Raw genomic sequence first — 20,189 nt, 5'->3', positions numbered from 1 at the left:
ATGGAGCTTCAGGTGAAACTAGATTTTGAAATTGCAAACAAATTTTACATAAATAGGAGAACTTTGAATTTATGATGATAATGTGTGGAATGACAAAGTACTCTGAGGTTCACGTTAGTGTTATCTAGTTTTCATTGTATTAATACAAACCAATATTAATTTTCTTTTATAATTTACTATTAAGCCTTAAGTAAGAAAAATAGGGTTTCTAATTCAAGTTATCCACCTCTTTTTTGAGATTTATTTGTAAAAAAAGGTAATCATCTTTTCCCTATTTATTTTAATTTTGGGGGGGCTAAGAAACAGAGTTATAACCCTGAATGTGCTTTGAAAATAAAAAGAGCTTGTAGAGTGGAGGTTTTCACGGTGATCATAAGGAGTTATGCATTATTCTAATCTGAGAAAGCAGTGAAATATTATTAGGAAGATCTGTCTCAAAAATCACATATTCTAGCATCAGAAAGAAACTGCTTTTAGTTCATTCAAGGTTGTGCGTGATCTAGCTTGTTGCTGGGCTTTGTGGATGATCTACCAGGTGCTGGCTCTTTTGAGAGGAGAGCTTTTCCTCAGATCTTTGGAGACAGCACAGACAAAATTCAGAAATATTAACTTCAAAACTTAGAAATGCTTAGATTTGGATAATAAGTCCCTCCCCCAACAGTTGGACCCCTTTTGAGTAGATAGTACTGAGACCCAAGGGTGCTCTGTTGAAAACAGATCAAAGGGATATTTCAAGGTCTTCATTAAGTGTCATTTGTAAAATTTTATGAGAAACTAAGAGAGGGGTTCAGCAGGGGTCAGAACTCACAGGTTTGCAGGCACAGAAGCAAGATCCACAGGTGGGGCTGAGCCATTTTCGTCCAGGGTCTCATCTTCTGTAGATGAAACAGTACTCTTCTAGCACAGCCAGTTTCACTTGAGTTTTCTTGTTTCTTTTTATAGCCATACTCAAGAAAGGAAGTGTGAGCCAACCGATTTAGGAAGCGTTGGTCTTTGTACTCGTGCTAGTATTTTCCGATAATATATTAATATAAAGTGTGGGGAGGTGGGAGGACAGGAGGGGGAGAGTGGCAGGGAAAGTAAAAAGTATCATGATTCTATATGTTTATGTACCAATTTCCCACCATGAATGTATTTAATATGCATTTGAAATAATTAAAAAATTTAAAAATAATATAAAATGCCTAGCATTGTTTGTTAGATAAATACATTTATAGAGCACCTACTATATGCTTGGCATTATTCTAGGTGCTGGCAATATCAGGAGTAATAGAATAATTGATACCCTCTTTGCATGGAGTTTACTCTTTTTGGAGGGACCAACAATTACACAGGAAATTCCAAGAAAGTGGGATAAGTGTTACTGTAGGGAGAAATGTAGGCAACTCTCAGGCGTAGCTAATCCTGGCTACAGTCAGATGGAGAAAGCTTCCTGAAGAAACTGATACCCAAACCCAAACAGGCCTGCAGAGTGAGTTAGCATTACTAGGCAGTAGATGGTGGGTATAGGGGAGAAGAAAAATGTCTTGACTCATGGCAGGATTTTATAAATGGTAGCAATTAATGTTATATATTTATAGTGATATAAAAATAAAAGAATTACATGATTATATAATAGAAGGTGTGATTAAAATACAGAATAAGTAACTGGCCATTCAGGTTCATATGCTCATTTGCTTGCCACTGATCAAGCCAAAGGAGGCCATATATTTTGGTAAAAAGGAAAAAAGGATTTATCCAAAGCTACCTCCAAGGAGATAGAGGATTTATTCAAAGCTACATCCCAGTAGATGGGGGCCTATTTGCCTCAGATCGCCATCACATGGCATACAAGAGGGGAAGGGGATTTCACAGTAAAGAACAAAGGGGAGGGAATATAATTGAACAGTAGACATGCTCAGGCTAATTCTGTCTCTTCTTGGATTGGATCTCTTTCTCCTTGCCAAAGAAATGACCTCCTCGGAACAGCATCTGCATATTCTGTCCATTCCTCTGGGCTGAAGAGAGGTGGGGTGGCTGTTTCTGCCCTAAACTCTAGCAGGTTTGGAGAAGTCAGTTTTCTCTAAAGAAAAAAACCTCACTGAGAAGTTCCATTTTGCAGTGTCAGTCACAATTCCTCTCTTGCTTGTTTCAGCCCTCAGTCTTGAGGGGCTTGAGGTGCCACATCGTCTGGCTGGCTGACTCCTGTTGGATTGGCAGGAGCAAAGGAAAGTCAGATGCTGGTAACATAGATAGTACAACTGGGGCTCTGGGGCTTCTCCCCTCCCACTTGCTGCTGGACCACTCTCCTCAATTCACCTGAACCTGGGCAACGCCTTAGGGCCAACCCCCCTTTTGTCCTAAGGCTTACTATGAGAGTCAGAGATAAGAAAAACAAAGACCTCCAAGCCTGGCCTGGGAAATTCCACCATCTCAAACCAGGACCCATGTGTGCCAAATCCTCCTGCAGGACCTACAATAACCTCTCTTCTCCTGGAGCTCACTTAAGGTTCATGAATATGGACCACATCTCACTCATCCAATTATAACAGTGAATTGTGGGAAAGAACACATCTAATACACGAAGCTGACATGACTCAGTACCCTGTCAATCACACTCTGGAAGACCAGGCACAACATTTTAAATCCCTAAACCCAACACCTTCAGCCTTTGGCCATAAGCCCACTCACTCTGGGCATACTGTTGCCTAATTAAACTCTGCTGCTGCTTCCTTAACTCTCATGTGCTACATACAATTCTTGTCATGCACAAGAACCTAGGAATCTGTCTGCAACTCCATCGCCCACAGTAACACTTGAGCTTGAGAAAGTTTCACTAAAAATTGTGAAATAGAATAAAAAAGGACAAAATCAGGAGATGTCTAACCATTACACCTGCTAGAAGGGCCTTTTTTGCTTTTAGGCAGTCATGCATAGGATCTCTCTTTCATAACCTCTGTAGCTCTATTTATTTTTGTAGGGTTGACACACAGGTGACTCTTTGACACTCAGAAATTTCCCAATTTGTCTCCAAATACATTTTCTTCTTTTCTGAAGGCATTGCCAATTAACTATCTGCAGCCTTGTCCCTTGAAGCCAAGATAGCTTTTCCTGGTGATGGTCAGTCAGAACATTCCACATATTGGAGGGGATGTGACAGAGGATTTGAGTCAGGGTCATAAGCCCTTCTTGCCAAATATGAGCAATGTCTGAGATTTAGAAAGAGTGGTTCTTAGGCTGAGTTTATCTAGAGTTCGTTGTTAGGTTTAATCCAGTCTTATTTTGCAGTCAGCACCTCAAAACATTATAACTTTGCAAATAGGTACAAAGCTTATAAGCAAACATAAGTTGAGTCTGTACAGTAGACTTGAATTAAGAAACACAGTGCCAAGTTGAGTAAAGAAAGCCACTATTTTTGTGAAACAAGCTTATTTCTGCCAGAAAGGTATATCAAGCAAATACTTGAGCCCCTTCCTCTTTTTTTTTTGTCCCTTCTTCTTATAAACCAGAGTTAATTACTATTTGGGAGAAAGCACACAATTTACTAATGTTAACATCAAGAATTATAGATTAGTAATACTTTAGGATTTCTTAGGTATGCATACAGAACTTTAAACATTTTTGAATACAGCATATAAGTATTAATATCCATTTTACTAAGAATGTACATTTTTGAACAAGACTATCTCTTATCAACCAAGAGGAACATGGCCTTTACTAGTTACATGACTATAAGTAATATGCAAGGTAACAATTTAGCGAAACAATTTTGTTACTTTTACAGTGCATTAAAACAATAATCATGACTAACTGCATTATAGCAGGACAATCACATTTTTAAAAATTATGTTACCAGAATTTTAAGACAAAATTTTAAACAGACACCTAAGTAAATGAACTTTCTAAGACTTAATTTTTCCTGGGTCGGGGATTTAGCTCAGTGGTGCCGCTGCCTGCCTTGAAAGTGCAAGGTCCCAAGTTCGATCCCTGGTACCAAAAAAAAAAAAAAAAGAAAGAAAAAAAAGACCACTAAGACTTAATTTTCCTAAACATACAAAACTAACAAGACAGTAAATAACACAAGTATTGGAGGCCGATCAGTCCTCCCATCTGCCTGGAGAGGGGTGCAGTGATGGGTAAAGAAAGAAAGACAAAGAGACACACTTCCAAAGTATGTGGGAGACTGGGAGGCCAGTGCCAGACTGGGCAGAGATAAAGACACTCCAAGCTAGTCACTATTTATTGGGTGCACACAATAATCAGCGGGAGTATCCAGCGACTCAGAGCGTGGCAGTGATCTTATGCTGATGAGGATCTTACGTGGATGAAGATGTTGATGAGGACAGTGAGATGGGCAAAGCATTCTTATAGCAGGTGGGAAGGGATAGCAGGTTAGTAAGAAGTGTGTCCTTCTCCCAGGTGAAACTCTCTTTTTAAAAAATTTCTACTCAGTTCTCAGAGAACCAGGATGTCTCCAGCTGATGTAATCTTGCTCTGGAGCATCACAGCATCACAGGACCATTGTGGCCTCAACTGTGACTGTCAGCACACAGAGTTATGTTTCCACATGCCATAGCCGGCTTGCATGGCAAAGACACTAGGTTTCAGATGAGCCCTAATCACAATTTAATTTGAAATGATTTTCCTTCAAAAATTATATAGAGTGGCTCTCAACACATAAGAAATTATTTTGACATATTTAAAATCTCTTTTTAAAAAAGTTTTATTGTAAGATTTTACAAAGAACAGGTGAATATCTTAAGCTTTGTTATTTTAAATGATACTAACATTATCTTTGTGTATTACATTTTTAATTATTTTTTTAAGTTTGAGACAGAGTCTATTTATGTAGTTCAGGTTGGGGTTGAACTCACTATGTAGCCTAAGCTGGTCTACTAGAACTGTAATCTTCCTGCCTCAGCCTCCTGAGTGCTGGGATTGCAGACATCTGTCACCATGTCCATCGTCCATTTTTAACTCTTTTAAAAATATTTTTCTTAGAACAAACTATAACTAGAAACATTTTACTCAGAAGTTATATTGTTAGCATTTAGGATGAATTTACAGCAAAAACATAACTTTTATATTATAAAATTATGTCACCCCCTACACATAGGTTTATTAGTAGTTTTAAAACTTATGTTATTAGCTCATATTTATGTTCCAAACTGTGTCATATGTAGATGTAAGTTTGTACAGAGAAGAGCATAAACATACTTGAGGTGGGAAAAACCTAAAATCTTGTTTTCTGAAACTTGCAAGGCTTTTCTCTAAAAACAAAGTGAGTAAAAAAAACCCTTTAAGTACTTAATTTAGTTTATCTATTACAGAGAAGCAAGCAAGCCTTTTAGCATATTTTAAAGTTATTAGTATCATAAACCCATTAACAGAGCATGTAAGTCATAGCTATTAACCTTTTACAGTAAGATTTTGTTTAAAATTAACAACTGTTACTAGAATATTAAATGAGTTGTGCTTATCCAAATTATTAACTTTAGGATATCTTAAAATGATGAACAGATACAACCTTCAATCACTTTGAGACTTATTATTTAAAGTTCATTTTTAACTTGATCTATAGTTTGACAGAACTCTTCACTTTTGGATATTTATTTTCTCTCTAGAATAGTTACCCTGAAACTTGTTAAGGAATCAGATAACTTTTAATCTTGTATCAGTGTCACAGATATAATTAATTTATGAATTAATACATATATACACATGTATATATGAAGTAATACAGATATATTAATCTATGAAATACATTTAAGAGACCCACATACATCATTTATAAATTTTAAGGAAAGAATGCCTGAATTTATATTTAGCAAATGTCTTTAGTATTTTCACTTAATTATAAATAGCTCATTTAATTATAATAGCTTACTTATTTGTCTAATTTTTAACAATTATCTCTACCTTGTCCATAAAGTGTAAAACATCTGACAAGCACAAATTAGTGTCCTCAAACAGTTTTTTTTGTTGTTATTGAGGAAAAATATTTCCAAAGTTGAAATCAATACTGGAAATTGTATCTACATGCACTATAACAGCATGCTATTCAAAATCCTTGAAGGATTTTCTGGGGTTTTGGAATTTATCTGTTTTTTAACCTTGTGTGAAATTGAAAGTAGTTTTCTAAAAGTCAAATGCCTAAAACATAATAGTGATTGATTAACACAAGCAAAATGCATGTTAATAGTTGAGGCCACCTTTATTCCATCTTTCAAAACACTTTTTTAAAGTTATGTGAACAAAAAGGCATTTGGATTTATGGTTTCTTAATTATTGAATGCTCTCATTTTTTAAGTTAGTCTAGCATCATCTAAACAATATACACACACAAGTACACACATAGACATTACATATAATACACGCAACACTCCTAAAACAAAGACTTAAATTTATCATTTACCAACTTTTAAAAAGTTACACCATTGGCATGATTTACCTTTTTACAGTCCTGTGCAATACTTAATCCTAAATTTGTATGTGTGAAGGTAGGATTCCTGGTTTTAGCAAGGTGGGAAATATATATCTCAAAGGAGATTGTTTGCCCATTTAATCTGAGTTTGAATTTCCCCAAATTAAAAAAAATTTATTAGTACATTTGCAGCACATAATGTTTACATTCCTTGTGGGGAATTGGTTCGTGTGCATAATACATCTTAATTTCTTTTCTTCACCCCTTTCCCTTCTCTCCCTCTTCCCTCCATCCATCTTGATTCCCTTCCTTTTTTATTGTACATGTTTGCAATACATAATGTTTGCATTCCTTATGTGGACCTGGCACATGTGCATAGCACATCTTTATTCCTTTTGTATCCCCTTTTCCTCCCCTTCTTCCCCTTCTCTCCATTTCTTGATCCCTTTTGAGAAAGATCTCTCTACTTCCTATTGTCTCTCTCTTATTTTGCTCTTTATTTATACTTTTGGTCTCTTATTTAAGAGAAATCATGCAATATTTAAGCTTGTGTGCCTGATTTATTTTACTTAACATTATGGTCTCAATGTTAAGTAGAATAAATCAGACATAGAAGTTTAAATATCTCATTGTTTCTCTTATGTGAGAAACCCAAAGGGTAAATAAGGAACAAAACAAAGTACAGACATTGGGAAGTAGGAAGAACATGTTAAAATGGGAAGGGGAACAAGAAATGGGTAGGGGAAAGGAAGAAGGGAAAAGGGATTTTTAAAAGAAGAAAATGGAAACAAAGCTTTTGTAAATAGGGAGGGGAAGAAGGGTTGAAAGGAGTAGAGGGGAATGGGAAAAAAAGAAGAGTTAAGACATATTACTGATATGCTTACTATACCTACTTCCTAGCAAGATGAAATGGTTAACATTTACTTCTCTCAATTTTCTTATTTTGTTGAAATAAGCCGAACCTTTATTTTCTTATTACTTAAAGAAGTAAATTTCTGTAAATTTTTGTTTTAAGAATCTCTCCTTTGGAATACACTATATTAACTTCACTGTCAGCTGGTACTAGAATTTAATATTGTTTATTTTTTCCTTTGCTCATCAGTATATCTTGAGTCCCATAACTTCCCTTTTTTGGGAAATCCTTACTGAATTATTTTTAAAGAATATACCCTTGAATAAACTTGTTTTGGATAATTTTTCATAACTATTTTCCTAACATATCTGAAGTATGTAAAGCAAAGCTTCATCGTACAGTTGGGTGGTATAATTAAATTTGCTTTATGCTTATTGTATTGTAAGTTTGCACCAATTTGGTACTGAATCAATCTATTAAATTTCTTTTATAGATATGTTCATTCAATGTGTAATTTTTTTTTTTGGTACCAGGGATCGCACTCCAGTCTTCTCAAGGCAGGTGGCAGAACCACTGAGCTAAATCCCCCGCCCTCAATGTGTAATTTTAAAACATTTATAATCACATCATTATGACTAGAAACAATAAATTATATATTCAAGTATGATCATGCACTGTGTATATTCAGAAAAGAGCAAAATCATTTCTGGTGAAGAAAGAATAATAAGATTACAGAACGTTTCAGAGGCCCTGAGTAAATACTCTTTTTTTTTCGTTACTGGGGGTTGAACTTGGGACCTTGCACTTGCGAGGCAGGCGGCGGGACCACTGAGCAAGTATACTTGAATGGTGTGCATCCTGAGTCCAAAAATATCTGCAACTGTCTTTATTTTGCTCTTTTACACGGACAGTAACTTAGCTAGCTGTGAGATACATCTTTTTTCCTAGCTTTTAGATTTGCAAACAAGAAAATGCGTGGTAGTGTGAGTCTTGTACTTTAATTTTTCTGTCTGCAAGCATTTAGGCTTTTCTCTTCATCTATGAGTTCTGGACTTTAATAGGTTGTGTTTTGTTGTGTTTTCTTTACCTATTTCTGCCTGGTATCAGATTGTGTTTTCAGTCTGAAGGTTCAAGTGTTTTATTAGCAAAAGGAAATTTTCTTCTATTTCCTTGATTACTGTTTTCTTTCTTCTTTACTTGCTCTTCCTGAAATTTCTTCTAAACTATCTGAAGCTATCCTCTAAATTACTGAATTAACATCTCTTAATATTCTTTTTCTCTTTTACATTCATAGAAAGTTCCTTATGGACAACATATGGAATGTCTTCTGAATATGGGCTTTCAGTCAGGTGCAAAATGTTTTTCAGCTATTTGCCTAAGTTTTATATTTTGGTGATATGCTTTTCATTTATTAGATTCTTGACTCATCAGTATCTTTGATTGCATGTTTGGAGGATTCTGTATGTTACAGAAAGTGTAGATTAAAAACAAAAAATAAGGATAAAACCCTGTGGGAAACAACTATGACTAGAACAAAAGGAAAGAAAGGCAGAAGCATTTAAGTAGCAGGAAGAAAACAGGAGAGGTGGTGTCACGAACTCAAAACAAGGATGAGTTTAAGTAAAAGATGAGTGTCATTCTTTAAGTTCTGAAAATAATTAAAAGGAAAATGAAAGAGTCATGAATTTTTAAACAATGTGAAGCAAAATTAGGTTCTGAACAGGCAATGAAACAAAACTCAAGACATAAAAAAATTCTTAAAACATTTAAGCATTTACCCTGTGGCATTTCTTTGACTTTTACAATACCACTGCCAGGAAGAAGGTGAAGTGAGGAATCCACCATTTAGATGAGAACCAAGAAAAAGATGGTGATGTGATGTAAGCAGGTGAAGGAGAACATGTGTAGGGTATTTTGTCCCTAACTTTCAGCTGTGCCATTCCTGATGAGGTTTTTTAACCTCTAAATGTTGGTTTCCTCATCCATAAAATATAGAAAACCAAAATAGTGCCTTAGATTTGTTTTGTGGATTAAATGTGAATGTCTGAAAACACTTAGAAAAGTTCTTTGGTACATTGTAAGCCTTCAGTAAATATGAGTTTTTTCAGCAAATATGAGACAGTGAGGCAGGAGATTAGGGTATAGCCAGACAGCTGGGCAAGTGGACATGATTTGTCAGAGGTTCAAGACACATGCACCAACACCCTGCATCTGGGACCAATCAGAAAGTGTTATTTTGAGTTCTTCTGGGTGTCAAATCAATCAGGGTTTTGATAGGACGGCCTAGATCTGACATCAGAATGGGGGATATTAAAGACATTGTCCATTAACCTCATGGCCACTGTGCACTCCTTTTCACAGTGGCCTGCTCTCACTCTGCAGAGCATATTTTTTCCCCTACCTTTAATAAACATAAAACTTCTCTATCTTTTGTGCTTGTCTTGTCCAAGTCTTTGTTCAGGATAACAAGAACCTGGAAAGAATCTCTAGAGGGAGCTTACAATGCCCCAGACCTCAGTAACATAGTCTTGGCAAGTCCATCTGTTACTGGGTAGTCTTCTTCTAAAACTGGCTCACCAAATAAACGTTACCAGGTTTACAGTGCTCAAGTCTCCTTCTGGAGTTGGATTCAAGGTTCTTCTTGTCTCAAAGAATTGAACAAAATGAGCAAAAAGTGGTGACAAAATTTATTTGAAAAAGTAAAATTGAAGAATGAGGAAGAAACTGACTCTGGAGAGCAAGTTTGGGCCATATAAAAGAGGAAAAAGCAAGATAAGAGTACACCCTGAAGGATACAGATAGGCTACCATGAGGGGAAAGCAAAGATAGCAAGCTCTTCATGGCATGTGTGCCCTTTTATGCTATCCAAATCTTGAGGAAACCCACTGGAACTTCTACATATGGGTCCTGAGAGGTGGGACTGAGATCCCGTGCCTCAGGCTGATGCAGATCTAGGCTGTCCCACTGAAAACCTGCTCAAATTTTTGTGAGAAGTCCACATGCATGGCTCTGGGAACCATTCTGTGCATGTGTTCTGGGATCTTGTAGTTAACAAGTCATGCCTACTTTCCTAGTCACCTTTGCCATGCTGTAATCTCCTATCTTACATCCTGGAGGCAAGAGCAGTTCTGTTTTCATGGGTGAAAAAATTAATGGCTTGGTGTCTGCTTACTTGCACCCTCATTCTGCATTGCACCACTTTGCATCAAGCCTCTCTCGCATAGACCTCCTCCTACCCTATGCTACCAGGGCAGGCGTGTGCCATTTTGAGACAGGGTGGGCTCATGCTGAGGCCTATGGCATATGTGGGGCTGTGTCCCAGGGATGCAGGTCCCAGTAGTGACCTGTGGGATACTGCAGCATCCTCTGTGGTTATGGGGATTGAGGACTGCCAGAGAGACCGTAGTTAACCCAGTCACAGAATGGAACTATTAGGGTTTCACATGTATGACCTACATTTAGTATGCGTTTTTGTTATCCCTGATACTTAGTTAGGATTTTGCACTCTCTGACAAAAATAGTTATCAGTAACTTGGTCTCCTGCTTGAGTAGCCACCTACCCCAGCCCCCTTCTTTTTGTGCTCAAAGTCTCATCTATGCTTTCCCCCTAGATAGCCTTTTACCTCTAGGTATCCTTAGTAAGTTACTTTCTCTTGCAGACATCCTGGTCCAAGTTGTTCAGCCATATTTGTTTATCATTTTCTTTTTCAAGTGGTCTCAAGCTGACAGGAAAGCAGTGTGGGAATGAACTGATTATAATATATTAGAAAGAACAAAGAAAAGCTCTTGATACCCGACAGGGGCCCCCAAGAGAGGTTGCTGAGGAGGCACCTAAGTTTAGGGGATTATGTGCACTTTTGTGGGGCTACTTTGGTGGGCACATGAAAAGGAGACAATGAAACAATGTAATTGCCACTTTAAGCTTAGACTTTTAATATCAGGAGGAGCAGATATAGCGTCCCATGGCATATCTCAGTTTACCCAGGACCTTGGCCTTTGAAACAATGGACTATCATTTTTAGCTGGGCCTCTGACATCAAGGGGAGCACCTGCTTTCCTGCCTCCCTGCCCTCTGGTTTCCCAGGGCACAAGGAACTCTTTCCCTTTGTGTCCTAATTTTCCTAGGTTTATTTTGGTTTACCCAGGTCTCTATCTTATCTGCCTCCTGTTTGTCTATCCTCTTGGTCTCAGGTGGACTAGAAATGATATCTAAAATGACAACTGCTCTTATTATTGGAATAAAAAGATGCATTAAGAAAGCGGTTAATTATGAAAGGGTGAGAGAGGCTACACAGGGCAAAGAGGAAAATTAGCTTTCTTTCACAGCCAATTAGTACAAGATTTTCATAAATATAGAAAGCTATCTTCCAAGGAGGGTCAGACCTTGACTGGACAGCATTTCATTAGCCAATCAGACTCAGATATTTGGCACAAATTATGGGCCCCCAGACCCCCATAACCAGATTGATGCATATGGCCAGTTTTGTATTCAACAATCAGGGTCTAGATGGGCATGAAAGGAGGAGGTCCAAGAAAAAAAAAGACAGGCCAAACTTATAGTTATCAAAATTGGCAATTCTTTAAACACACCCAAGTCATCTAAGGGAAATCCGAAGGCCAATCAGGGAAAGAGTTCCTGCTTTAAATGCGAAATGACTGGACATTGGACAAACTGCTGTACCATGCCACTGCCAGTCTCTGCTCTGTGTGTCAGATTGCTGATGTGCCTGATGTGTACTGGAGGACTGTTTGACTTGCCATACTTCCCAAGAGGGGCTACACCAGCCAAAACCCTAACCTCCCATTATGATGAAGAAGACTGAAGGGGCCCAGGGGAACCTGTAATGTCCCTGTCCACAGTCATTTCCATCTCCTGTGAGAAACTCCAAGTAACCCTGGACATCATGGGTAAGTAAATTCCATTCCTTATAGATACAAAAGTGCCTTACTATGTTTTAACTTCCTTCTCTGGAAAACCTTCCTCTAGGTTTATAGCTATAATTGCGGTAGAAAAGACCTCTAGTTAGAGCTTATTTACATCTGTTCTGACATGTCAATTTGAAGGTCAAATGTTCAGCCATGAGTTTTTAATTGTCCCATAGAGCCCTACTCCCTTACTAGGAAGAAATTTATTAGTAAAATTGGGGGCAATTCTCTAATTTCAACAAAGGCCAAAAAAGGATTTTACCTGCTGGGACTGGCATCCCTGACCTAATTAGCACTGGGTATACCCTGCTGCATGGTATAATGGAATACCTGGGAAGACAAATCAGCAATGTCAAGAGTTATAAAATTAAAAGACCTCAGCCAATTTCCCAACTGACAACAATATCCAATCAAAGAAGAGGCCTGTAAAGGCCTCCGGCGTCTCATAGAAATATTTCTCAAACATGGCCTTGCCATATCTCTTGCAATAATTCCATTTTCCTGATAGTAAAGCCTTTAGGAAAATACAGGATGTACAAGACCTTTGCCTCATTAATAAGGCTGTAAACCCAATCTACTCTCTGGTGGCAGATCCCAGATCCATATACAATTATCTCCTGAATTCCAGGAGACACAAAATTATTCTACATCTTAGACCTCAAAGATGCTTTCTTTTCTACTCCCCTCCATCCAGATTCCCAGTTCCTGTTTGCCTTTGAGTGAAAAAATATCATTTCAAAGGAAAAACAACAATATATTTGGAAAGTTCTCCAACAGGGCTTTAGAGTTAGCCCTCACCTTTTTGCTTGGGCACTGGAAATAGATTTAAGGAACCTAGAGCTTAAACAGGGAACCATCTTAGAATATGTAGATGATATTCTAATGTGCAGCCCATGTTGGGAACTATCCAACCATAATATTATCAAAACCCTCAATTTTCTAGATAAGCAGAGATTGAAAGTCTTAAAGGAAAAGCCTCAACTATCCCTGAAGAAGGTCCAATCTTGGGATACATTCTTACACTTAGGGAACAACAGCTGTCTAGGGACTGGATCCAGGCTATCTATGATCTTGGGGCCCCTGCTCTCTACCAATAGCTTAATTCCTTCCTGAAAATGGCCAGCTTCTGCCAGATATGGATACCTAAATTTGGACTAATGGCAAAACCTTTATGAGGTTGTCAAAGGTCTTGAATTTGTGCCCTTACAATGAACAAAAGTGACCAACACTTCCTTTAAAGAAATAAAACATGCCCTTGCTGAGGCTCCAGCACTAGGAATACCTGACTTAAGAAAATACTTCTTCCTCTACATACTGAAAAGAGAGAAACTGCTTTGGATGGAAAGGCTGGGACAAGAACTCTGCCTAGTCACTTACTTTTATAAAACATAGACCAAGTAGCTGCTGGATGGCTACCTGGCCTTAGGGCAATAGCAGCTATAGCTATGCTAATGGAAGAAGCAACAAAACTAACTTTGGGGCAAAAACCTGACTCTCCATTATGTCAGGACTATCCTTGACACAAAGGGTTACCTGTTGACAGGGGAGTGGCTTCCCAAACACCAGGCCATGTTTCTAGACACTGCTGAGGTTACCATGAAGACTTATATTATTCTTTTTTTTTCTTTTTGGTACCAGGGATTGAACTCAGGACCTTGCACTTGCTAGGCAGGTGGTTGCACCACTGAGCTAAATCCCCAGCCCACTTATACTATTCTTAATCCTGCCTTACTGATGCCTACAGTCTCAGGTGAACCACTCTTCTGAACAAGTGATTTTTCAGACTTATGCACGTAGGCAGAATATCAGTGACTTGCCCCTCCAAAACCCTGAGGAGGTGTGATTCATTGATCTGCTTGGGCATTGATATTAGGAAAAGGCAAAAAGCTAAATATTTACACGGACTTCAGATATGCTTTTTTGGTGCTACATGCCCATGTAGCAATGTGGAAAGAAAGGAACTTGCTAACTAATGAGCAATTATGTATAAAGTGGGACATTCTACAACTCCTAGAGGCAGTCTGTCTTCCCAGGCAGGTCACTGTCATTCATTGGAAGGGACACCACAGAGATATGTCTAAAGTCTCTTTTGGGAAATCAAAGGGCTGATAGGCAAGAAGGGCAGCCTCACAGCCCCTCAAGGCTCTATCCTTATTTCCAGCTCATGAGGAACAATTAAAACCAGTCTATGCCCCCCAAAATAAACGGGCCTAATAAAAACCAAGATACATCATGTAAAGGTACAAGATCCCAATGATGAATGTAACTGTATTTTATGTACCAATAAAGTTAATGGGGGGTAAAAAAAAGAAATCTCTTGGCAAAGCTCTTTGTCAGAGCTTACCTTAGGGCCTGGTTGGCTCTTTCAAGCTTTCTGGAGAACTGAGATCTCCATGAAAAATGGAGATGGTCACTCTGAAGGGACTAGGGTAGTCTAAACTGAGGGACAATCTCTTTGAAGAGCACCTTGACTACCCCAGAGGCCTTGTCTGAATGGGTAGGGAAAGCCTTAATCTAGTCTGTACAGGTGTCAATTAGAACCAGTATTTGTTTAAATCCTCTCACATGGTAGCATGTGGGCACAGGCTAATTGCCAGTTCTCTCGAGGGTATGTCCCTCTCCTCTGTACAGCAAAGGAGGTGATCTGAGCTTTGCAGGGTTGTTTTAGGCAGAAAGTGGGCAAGATTTGCAGATCTATGAGATGTACCATTACATGAGTCTCTTGGTTCTTATTTTTTTCCCCTTCCCTTGTCCTCCATTCACCCCTCCACCCTTCCCTATTTGCAAAGACTTTGTTTCCATTTTTTTCCTCTTCTAATATTTTTTCCTTTCCCTTTTTTCCCTTCCCCTACCCCTCCCAATTACCCTGCTCTTTTAGACCTTTACTTCCTGTTACACAATATCAGTTATACATCTTTAAAATTACAATATTAAGATCTAGGAGACATTACCACAGATTTTACAGAATTTAAAAGGATATGGTAAGCATATTACAAAAATCTTTTTTGAAATAAATTTGACAACTTCTAAGAAGTAACTGAGAAGACAAATTAATGAAATTAACTCTGGAGGAAATATAAAATTTGAATAGCCCCTATTAAAGAAAGTATATTCCTAACTTGAAAACCTACCTATATGACAACAGCAGGCTCATAAACATTTTAACTGACAAATTGTATCAAACAATTAAAGCAGAAAAAAGAAGGAACACTTCTCCCCTCATTTTAGGAACTCAACATTGTGCTAATCCTAAAACTGGATAAAGATAATAGAAGAAAACTGTACGAACATAGATAAAATTTGTTTAACAAAACAAATTATTAGAAGTCAGATCTGGCAGTATGTAGAAAGTGGTTTTGTTATAGGGATGGCAGTGTTGGTTCAGCATTGGAAGATCCACCCCCAAAAGTCATCATTTTAACAGAGGAAAGGAAAAAGCCATATGATCCTGTCACTACTTGGAGAAAAAGTATTGGACCAAATTCTACAGCTGTTCACGGTAAAAACTATCAGGAGACTAGAAGTAGAACAGAAACTTCTCAACAAATTAAAGATATGTACTCCATACTTCCAGCTAGAATGCCTTATATGAATGGAGAAGATACAATGCTTTCTCCTTAAGGTGGGGGACAAGGGCAGATATGCTTACTCTTTATGTGTCCATTAAACTTTGAAACCTAGGCCCCACCAAAATAGTCTGGCAACGAAATGACACAACTAGGATAGGATTGGCACGGCAGAAGCAAAATCTTTATATGTAGATGAAATGATCATCTACAGAGAAACTACTAAGAAATCTCTAGGAGCCCCTAGAACTTATACTTGAATTTAGCAGGATTAGAAAACACAAGGTATATATAAAAATTCAGGTCTGTATATACTTGCTATAAATGAAGAATTGGATATTGAAATTTAAAAGTTATGTAGGAGTACAAAGGACCCAGAAAAGCCAAAAACAAAAACAAAAACAGTGTTGGAAGATGTTTAGCACCCAATTTTAAGACTTCTTCTAAAGCTACAGTAATCAAGGCAGTGTTGGCATAAGGAAAGACATATAGATCATTGGAATAAAACAGAGAATCTAGAAATAGAACCACACATATATGGTCCACTCAGTTTTGAAAGATTATTTAACATTAGCATTCTATAGAATATAAACTCTATTCAAGAGCCAAGGAAGAGATAGTGTCTTCAGCAAATGGCACTAGGACACCTGGTATCCATATATAAAAAATTAACCTCAACCCTTTTTTTCCATACATGAAAATAACTTGAAAGGATCTATGAACCTAAATAAGAAAGCCTAAAAGTACAAAACTTTAAGAAGAAATTATAAGGGAAAATGTTTATGAATTCAGGGTAGGCAAGAACTACCTAAGATACAAAAAACATGATGTATAAATGAAAAAAATTGATAAATGAGATTCCATCAAAATTTAGAATTTTAAATGACACCATTAAAATGAAAAGTAGTCCTTAAACAGACCATATTTACAATGCATATAACCTGTGGCCACAATATATAAAGAATTCTTAGAGCTCATTAATAGACAACCCAATTAAAATTTAGACATAAGAAGATGATAAATAGCCAGTATAGCACAAGGAATGGTGTGCAACTCTAGAATCAGAAAAATACTAATCAGTACAATAATAAGATTGAATTATACACTCATTAGGGAGATGAAGTTAAAAGTTTTAAAAGCCTTGTCATGACTTTTTCTTTTTGTTGGATTCTCCCTCTTTGCGTTTAATTTGTCACACCCAGTGGATTCATTCTGCTGGATTTCCTGGGGTTGTGATCTTCATTGTCTTTTCCTAGGGTATTGTCTAAAATTTTTGGTGTGCCAGTTTGGTATTCATGAAGTTCCTGAGGTGCTCTTTGTCATGAAAGTATCTTATTTCTCCATCCATTTTGAAAGATAGTTTTGCAGGGTACATCAATCTGGGTTGGAAGGTGTTTTCCTTTAGGGCTTGAAATAGATCACTCCAAGCTCTTCTTGCCTTGAGGGTTTGCATTGAGAAGTCAGCTGTGATTTTGATGGGCTTTCCTTTGTATGTGATTTGTTTCTTTTCTCTCACTTCTTGTAGAATTTTGTTCTTCTGTTGGATTTCTGGAATCCTAACTATTGTAGTTATGCCTATGTGTAGATTTTTTTTGATTAAGGCTAGCTGGAGTCCTATATGCCTCACTTATCTGTATGTCAAGTTCTTTTCTCCTCCTTGGGAAGTTTTCTGCCATTATTTCTGTGAAGAGTTTTTTTATGTCATCTGCACTCTCTCCTGTTTCTTCATTGACTCCAATCAGTCTTATGTTATTCTTGTTTGCATCGTCTAGCAGCTGCTGGATTGATTTCTCATGTTCCCTTACAATTTTAAAGCAATTTTTCTTTTCCTCCTCACTAATTGCAATCTTGTATATGTGAAATTCTATCCTCACATTGGTTCATTCTGCTGCATAGACTTTCGATGGAGTTTTTAATCTCTTGGAAATCTATTTGTATCTGTTTTATGGATTCCATTTGTTTCCTATGTTGGGATTCCATCATATTCCTCAGATCCTCTATTTTTTAATCTGTGTCCTCTCTAGATTTATTAATCATGTCTTGCACCATGAGCACAATCTTTGCTGTTATCTGAGTAATTATTTCTGATTTCATTTTTCCCAGATCCTCTTTTGTTGCCAGTTCAGAGAGTCCAGGTGGTTGAGTATCAGAGTGTTCCATCTCGTTTCCCTTTGGGGTTGCTGTAGTTGATCCAGAAGTCTGTTTTTGAGGCTTGTTTATGTGTCTTCTCATTTCCACCGGGGGGGGGGGGATGCTTCTGGCGCCTGTGCAGCTCACCTTCTCTGCCCTAGGAGCTTGGAATGGCAGCGGGGGAGCTTCCTTCCAGGTGCTGGGACTGGCTCAACTTCTCTGCCCTAGGAGCCTGAGATGGAGGCAGGGAGCTTCCCTCTGGGTGCTGGGACCTGCTGAGCTTCACTGTCCTACGAGCCTGGGATGGCGGTGGGGGAGCTTCCTTCCAGGTTGCCAAGAGATTTCTGATTTCTATTATTGCCATTATCCCTCATGAAAATTCAAAACACACAAAATACTTGGATAAATATGAGTTCATTTGAGATGTTATATGGGAGGGCTTTTCTATCTTCTGATATGGTAGTAGACTTGAGGCCACAAGACTATAATATCTTATTAATCTGGGCCAAGTACAACAGGCTATATGGGAACAAACTCCTTCCAACTCCTGGGCCAGGGAACCACCTAATATCTGCCCTTGGAGACCATGTACTCACTAAACTTGGAAAGAAGGGACTACTGCAGACCATTAAAAGCCCAAATGGAGGGGTCCCTTTTCAGTAACCCTTCCACACTCGACTGCAGTAGAGGTGGCAGAGATAGCTGGATTCATCTTTCTAGGATAAAGCCAGCTCCAACCGAATTGCCTGAGGAAAAAGACCACCCAAAAGAAGAAAGCTACTCCTGTGAAACTCTGGAAGACCTGAGGCTCATCTTTAAAAAACAAGAGTCTAGTACTGGTCTGGGTTTAGATAAGTAGACTCACTAATTACCCCTAATACATCACAGCTTAATTGGGCACTTTATTTAATAAGATTCATAATGTGGGTAATTTTGCTAGGGCTATGCTCTCAGGCTTCTGGTAGTCTTTCAAATAAACTTCTTCATCATGCTTTCTCTTCCACAGGAAGCATGGAAATCTCGAAGTGCTAGATCTATCACAGTCCACTTTTAAGACAGATCAACATAATCTAACCTGGTGCTTCTTGTATTGGGCTTTACATCTCCAACCTAATAGTAGTTTATCCATTCAAGGCTTCAGATGGTGAGCTAGACTACAAACCATGACTCTCCTAATAAGTTCACCAACCTCTGAACAGGCAGGTAAACAGTTTTTCACGTATAGGCACTGAACCCTTTCCTTTTGTCTTATGACAGATTTTTTAACCCAGCCATGAATTACAACATCCCAAGGTAGTTGGAGAGAACATAATCCCCAGTAGGTAGGGCCTACAACCCTTTTCAGCCAAAAGTAGCTATATGAAGACAGAGATCACCATATCCTCAGCATCTCATAAAGAATTATAGATTTTATATCCTTTAGAGGGAATTGAGGCAGATTAGGGCACACCCAGCCTTCTGGGCAAGTGGGTGTGATCTATCAATCACAGAGATCTGGAATACATGGGTCCAAGCTCTACAATGGGGACCAATCAGAAAGTGCTATCTTTAATTCTTCTGATATGAAATCCAGCAGATTTTGATGGATGGCCTAGATCTGATATTGGAATGGAGGGGCACAAAATATGTCAGCCATTAATCTCATGGTCACTGTGGTCTCTTTTTCACACTGGCCTGCTACCACTCTGCAGAGTATACTTCTTTTCTACCTTTAAATGGCCTGAAATCATATTGCAGAGGATATTTCTTTTCCTATGTTTAATAAATGTAAAATCTCACTACCTTTTCCAATTATCTTGATCAATTCTTTGTTCAGAACAACAAGAACCTGAAAAGAATCTCTAAAAGGGGTCCATAGCACCCCAGACCCAAGAAAAAATGTCTCACTATGGGCCCATGGTTGGCCTTGTACTTGCTACAGGCTGGGTTCAAACTTGAAGTTCTCTTGCCTTAGATTTCTGAGTGCTGGGATTACAGGCTTGTGCCACCATACATGGCTCTTTTTTTTTTTTTTTTTTTGGTACCAGGGATCGAACTTGGGTCCCTGCACTTGCACGGTAGGCAGCGAAACCACTGAGCTAAATCCCTAGCCCATATGTGGCTCTTAACATTATTAACATTAATAAACAGCACACTACTTGTACATTAATAATCTGCTCACCAGAAATCAGCCTATGATGAAAGGTTGGTCACTGAACAATAAGAAAGGCAAAATTATTATTAATTGAGAGCACTGGTTTGCTCCCAGGACTATGTGAAACACTTCCATGAGAAATAATTAAAGGAATTTGGTTGGATTCACCTCAAAAAG

At 38.1% G+C, this 20,189-nt stretch overlaps 1 protein-coding gene across 2 annotated transcripts in view; it reads right to left on the bottom strand.

Annotated features, from left to right (window-relative positions):
* The window catches only part of Cd84 (CD84 molecule), a 34,619-nt gene extending 33,681 nt beyond the window's left edge, over window positions 1-938 (bottom strand). For both annotated transcript variants that reach the window (XM_004858706.4, XM_004858707.4), the window contains exon 1: window positions 809-938. In XM_004858706.4, the coding sequence (XP_004858763.1) occupies window positions 809-872 (64 nt within the window). In that variant the 5' untranslated portion in view covers window positions 873-938. The remainder of the gene's footprint in view (window positions 1-808) is intronic.
* Between the last annotated feature and the right edge of the window lie 19,251 nt (window positions 939-20,189).

The sequence above is a fragment of the Heterocephalus glaber genome, unplaced genomic scaffold (genome assembly GCF_053883595.1).
Source record: "Heterocephalus glaber isolate CG9 unplaced genomic scaffold, H.glaber_assembly_v1.0 deba00001561, whole genome shotgun sequence".
Classification (NCBI taxonomy): domain Eukaryota; kingdom Metazoa; phylum Chordata; class Mammalia; order Rodentia; family Bathyergidae; genus Heterocephalus; species Heterocephalus glaber.
This window is presented reverse-complemented; position numbering and strand designations above follow the sequence as displayed.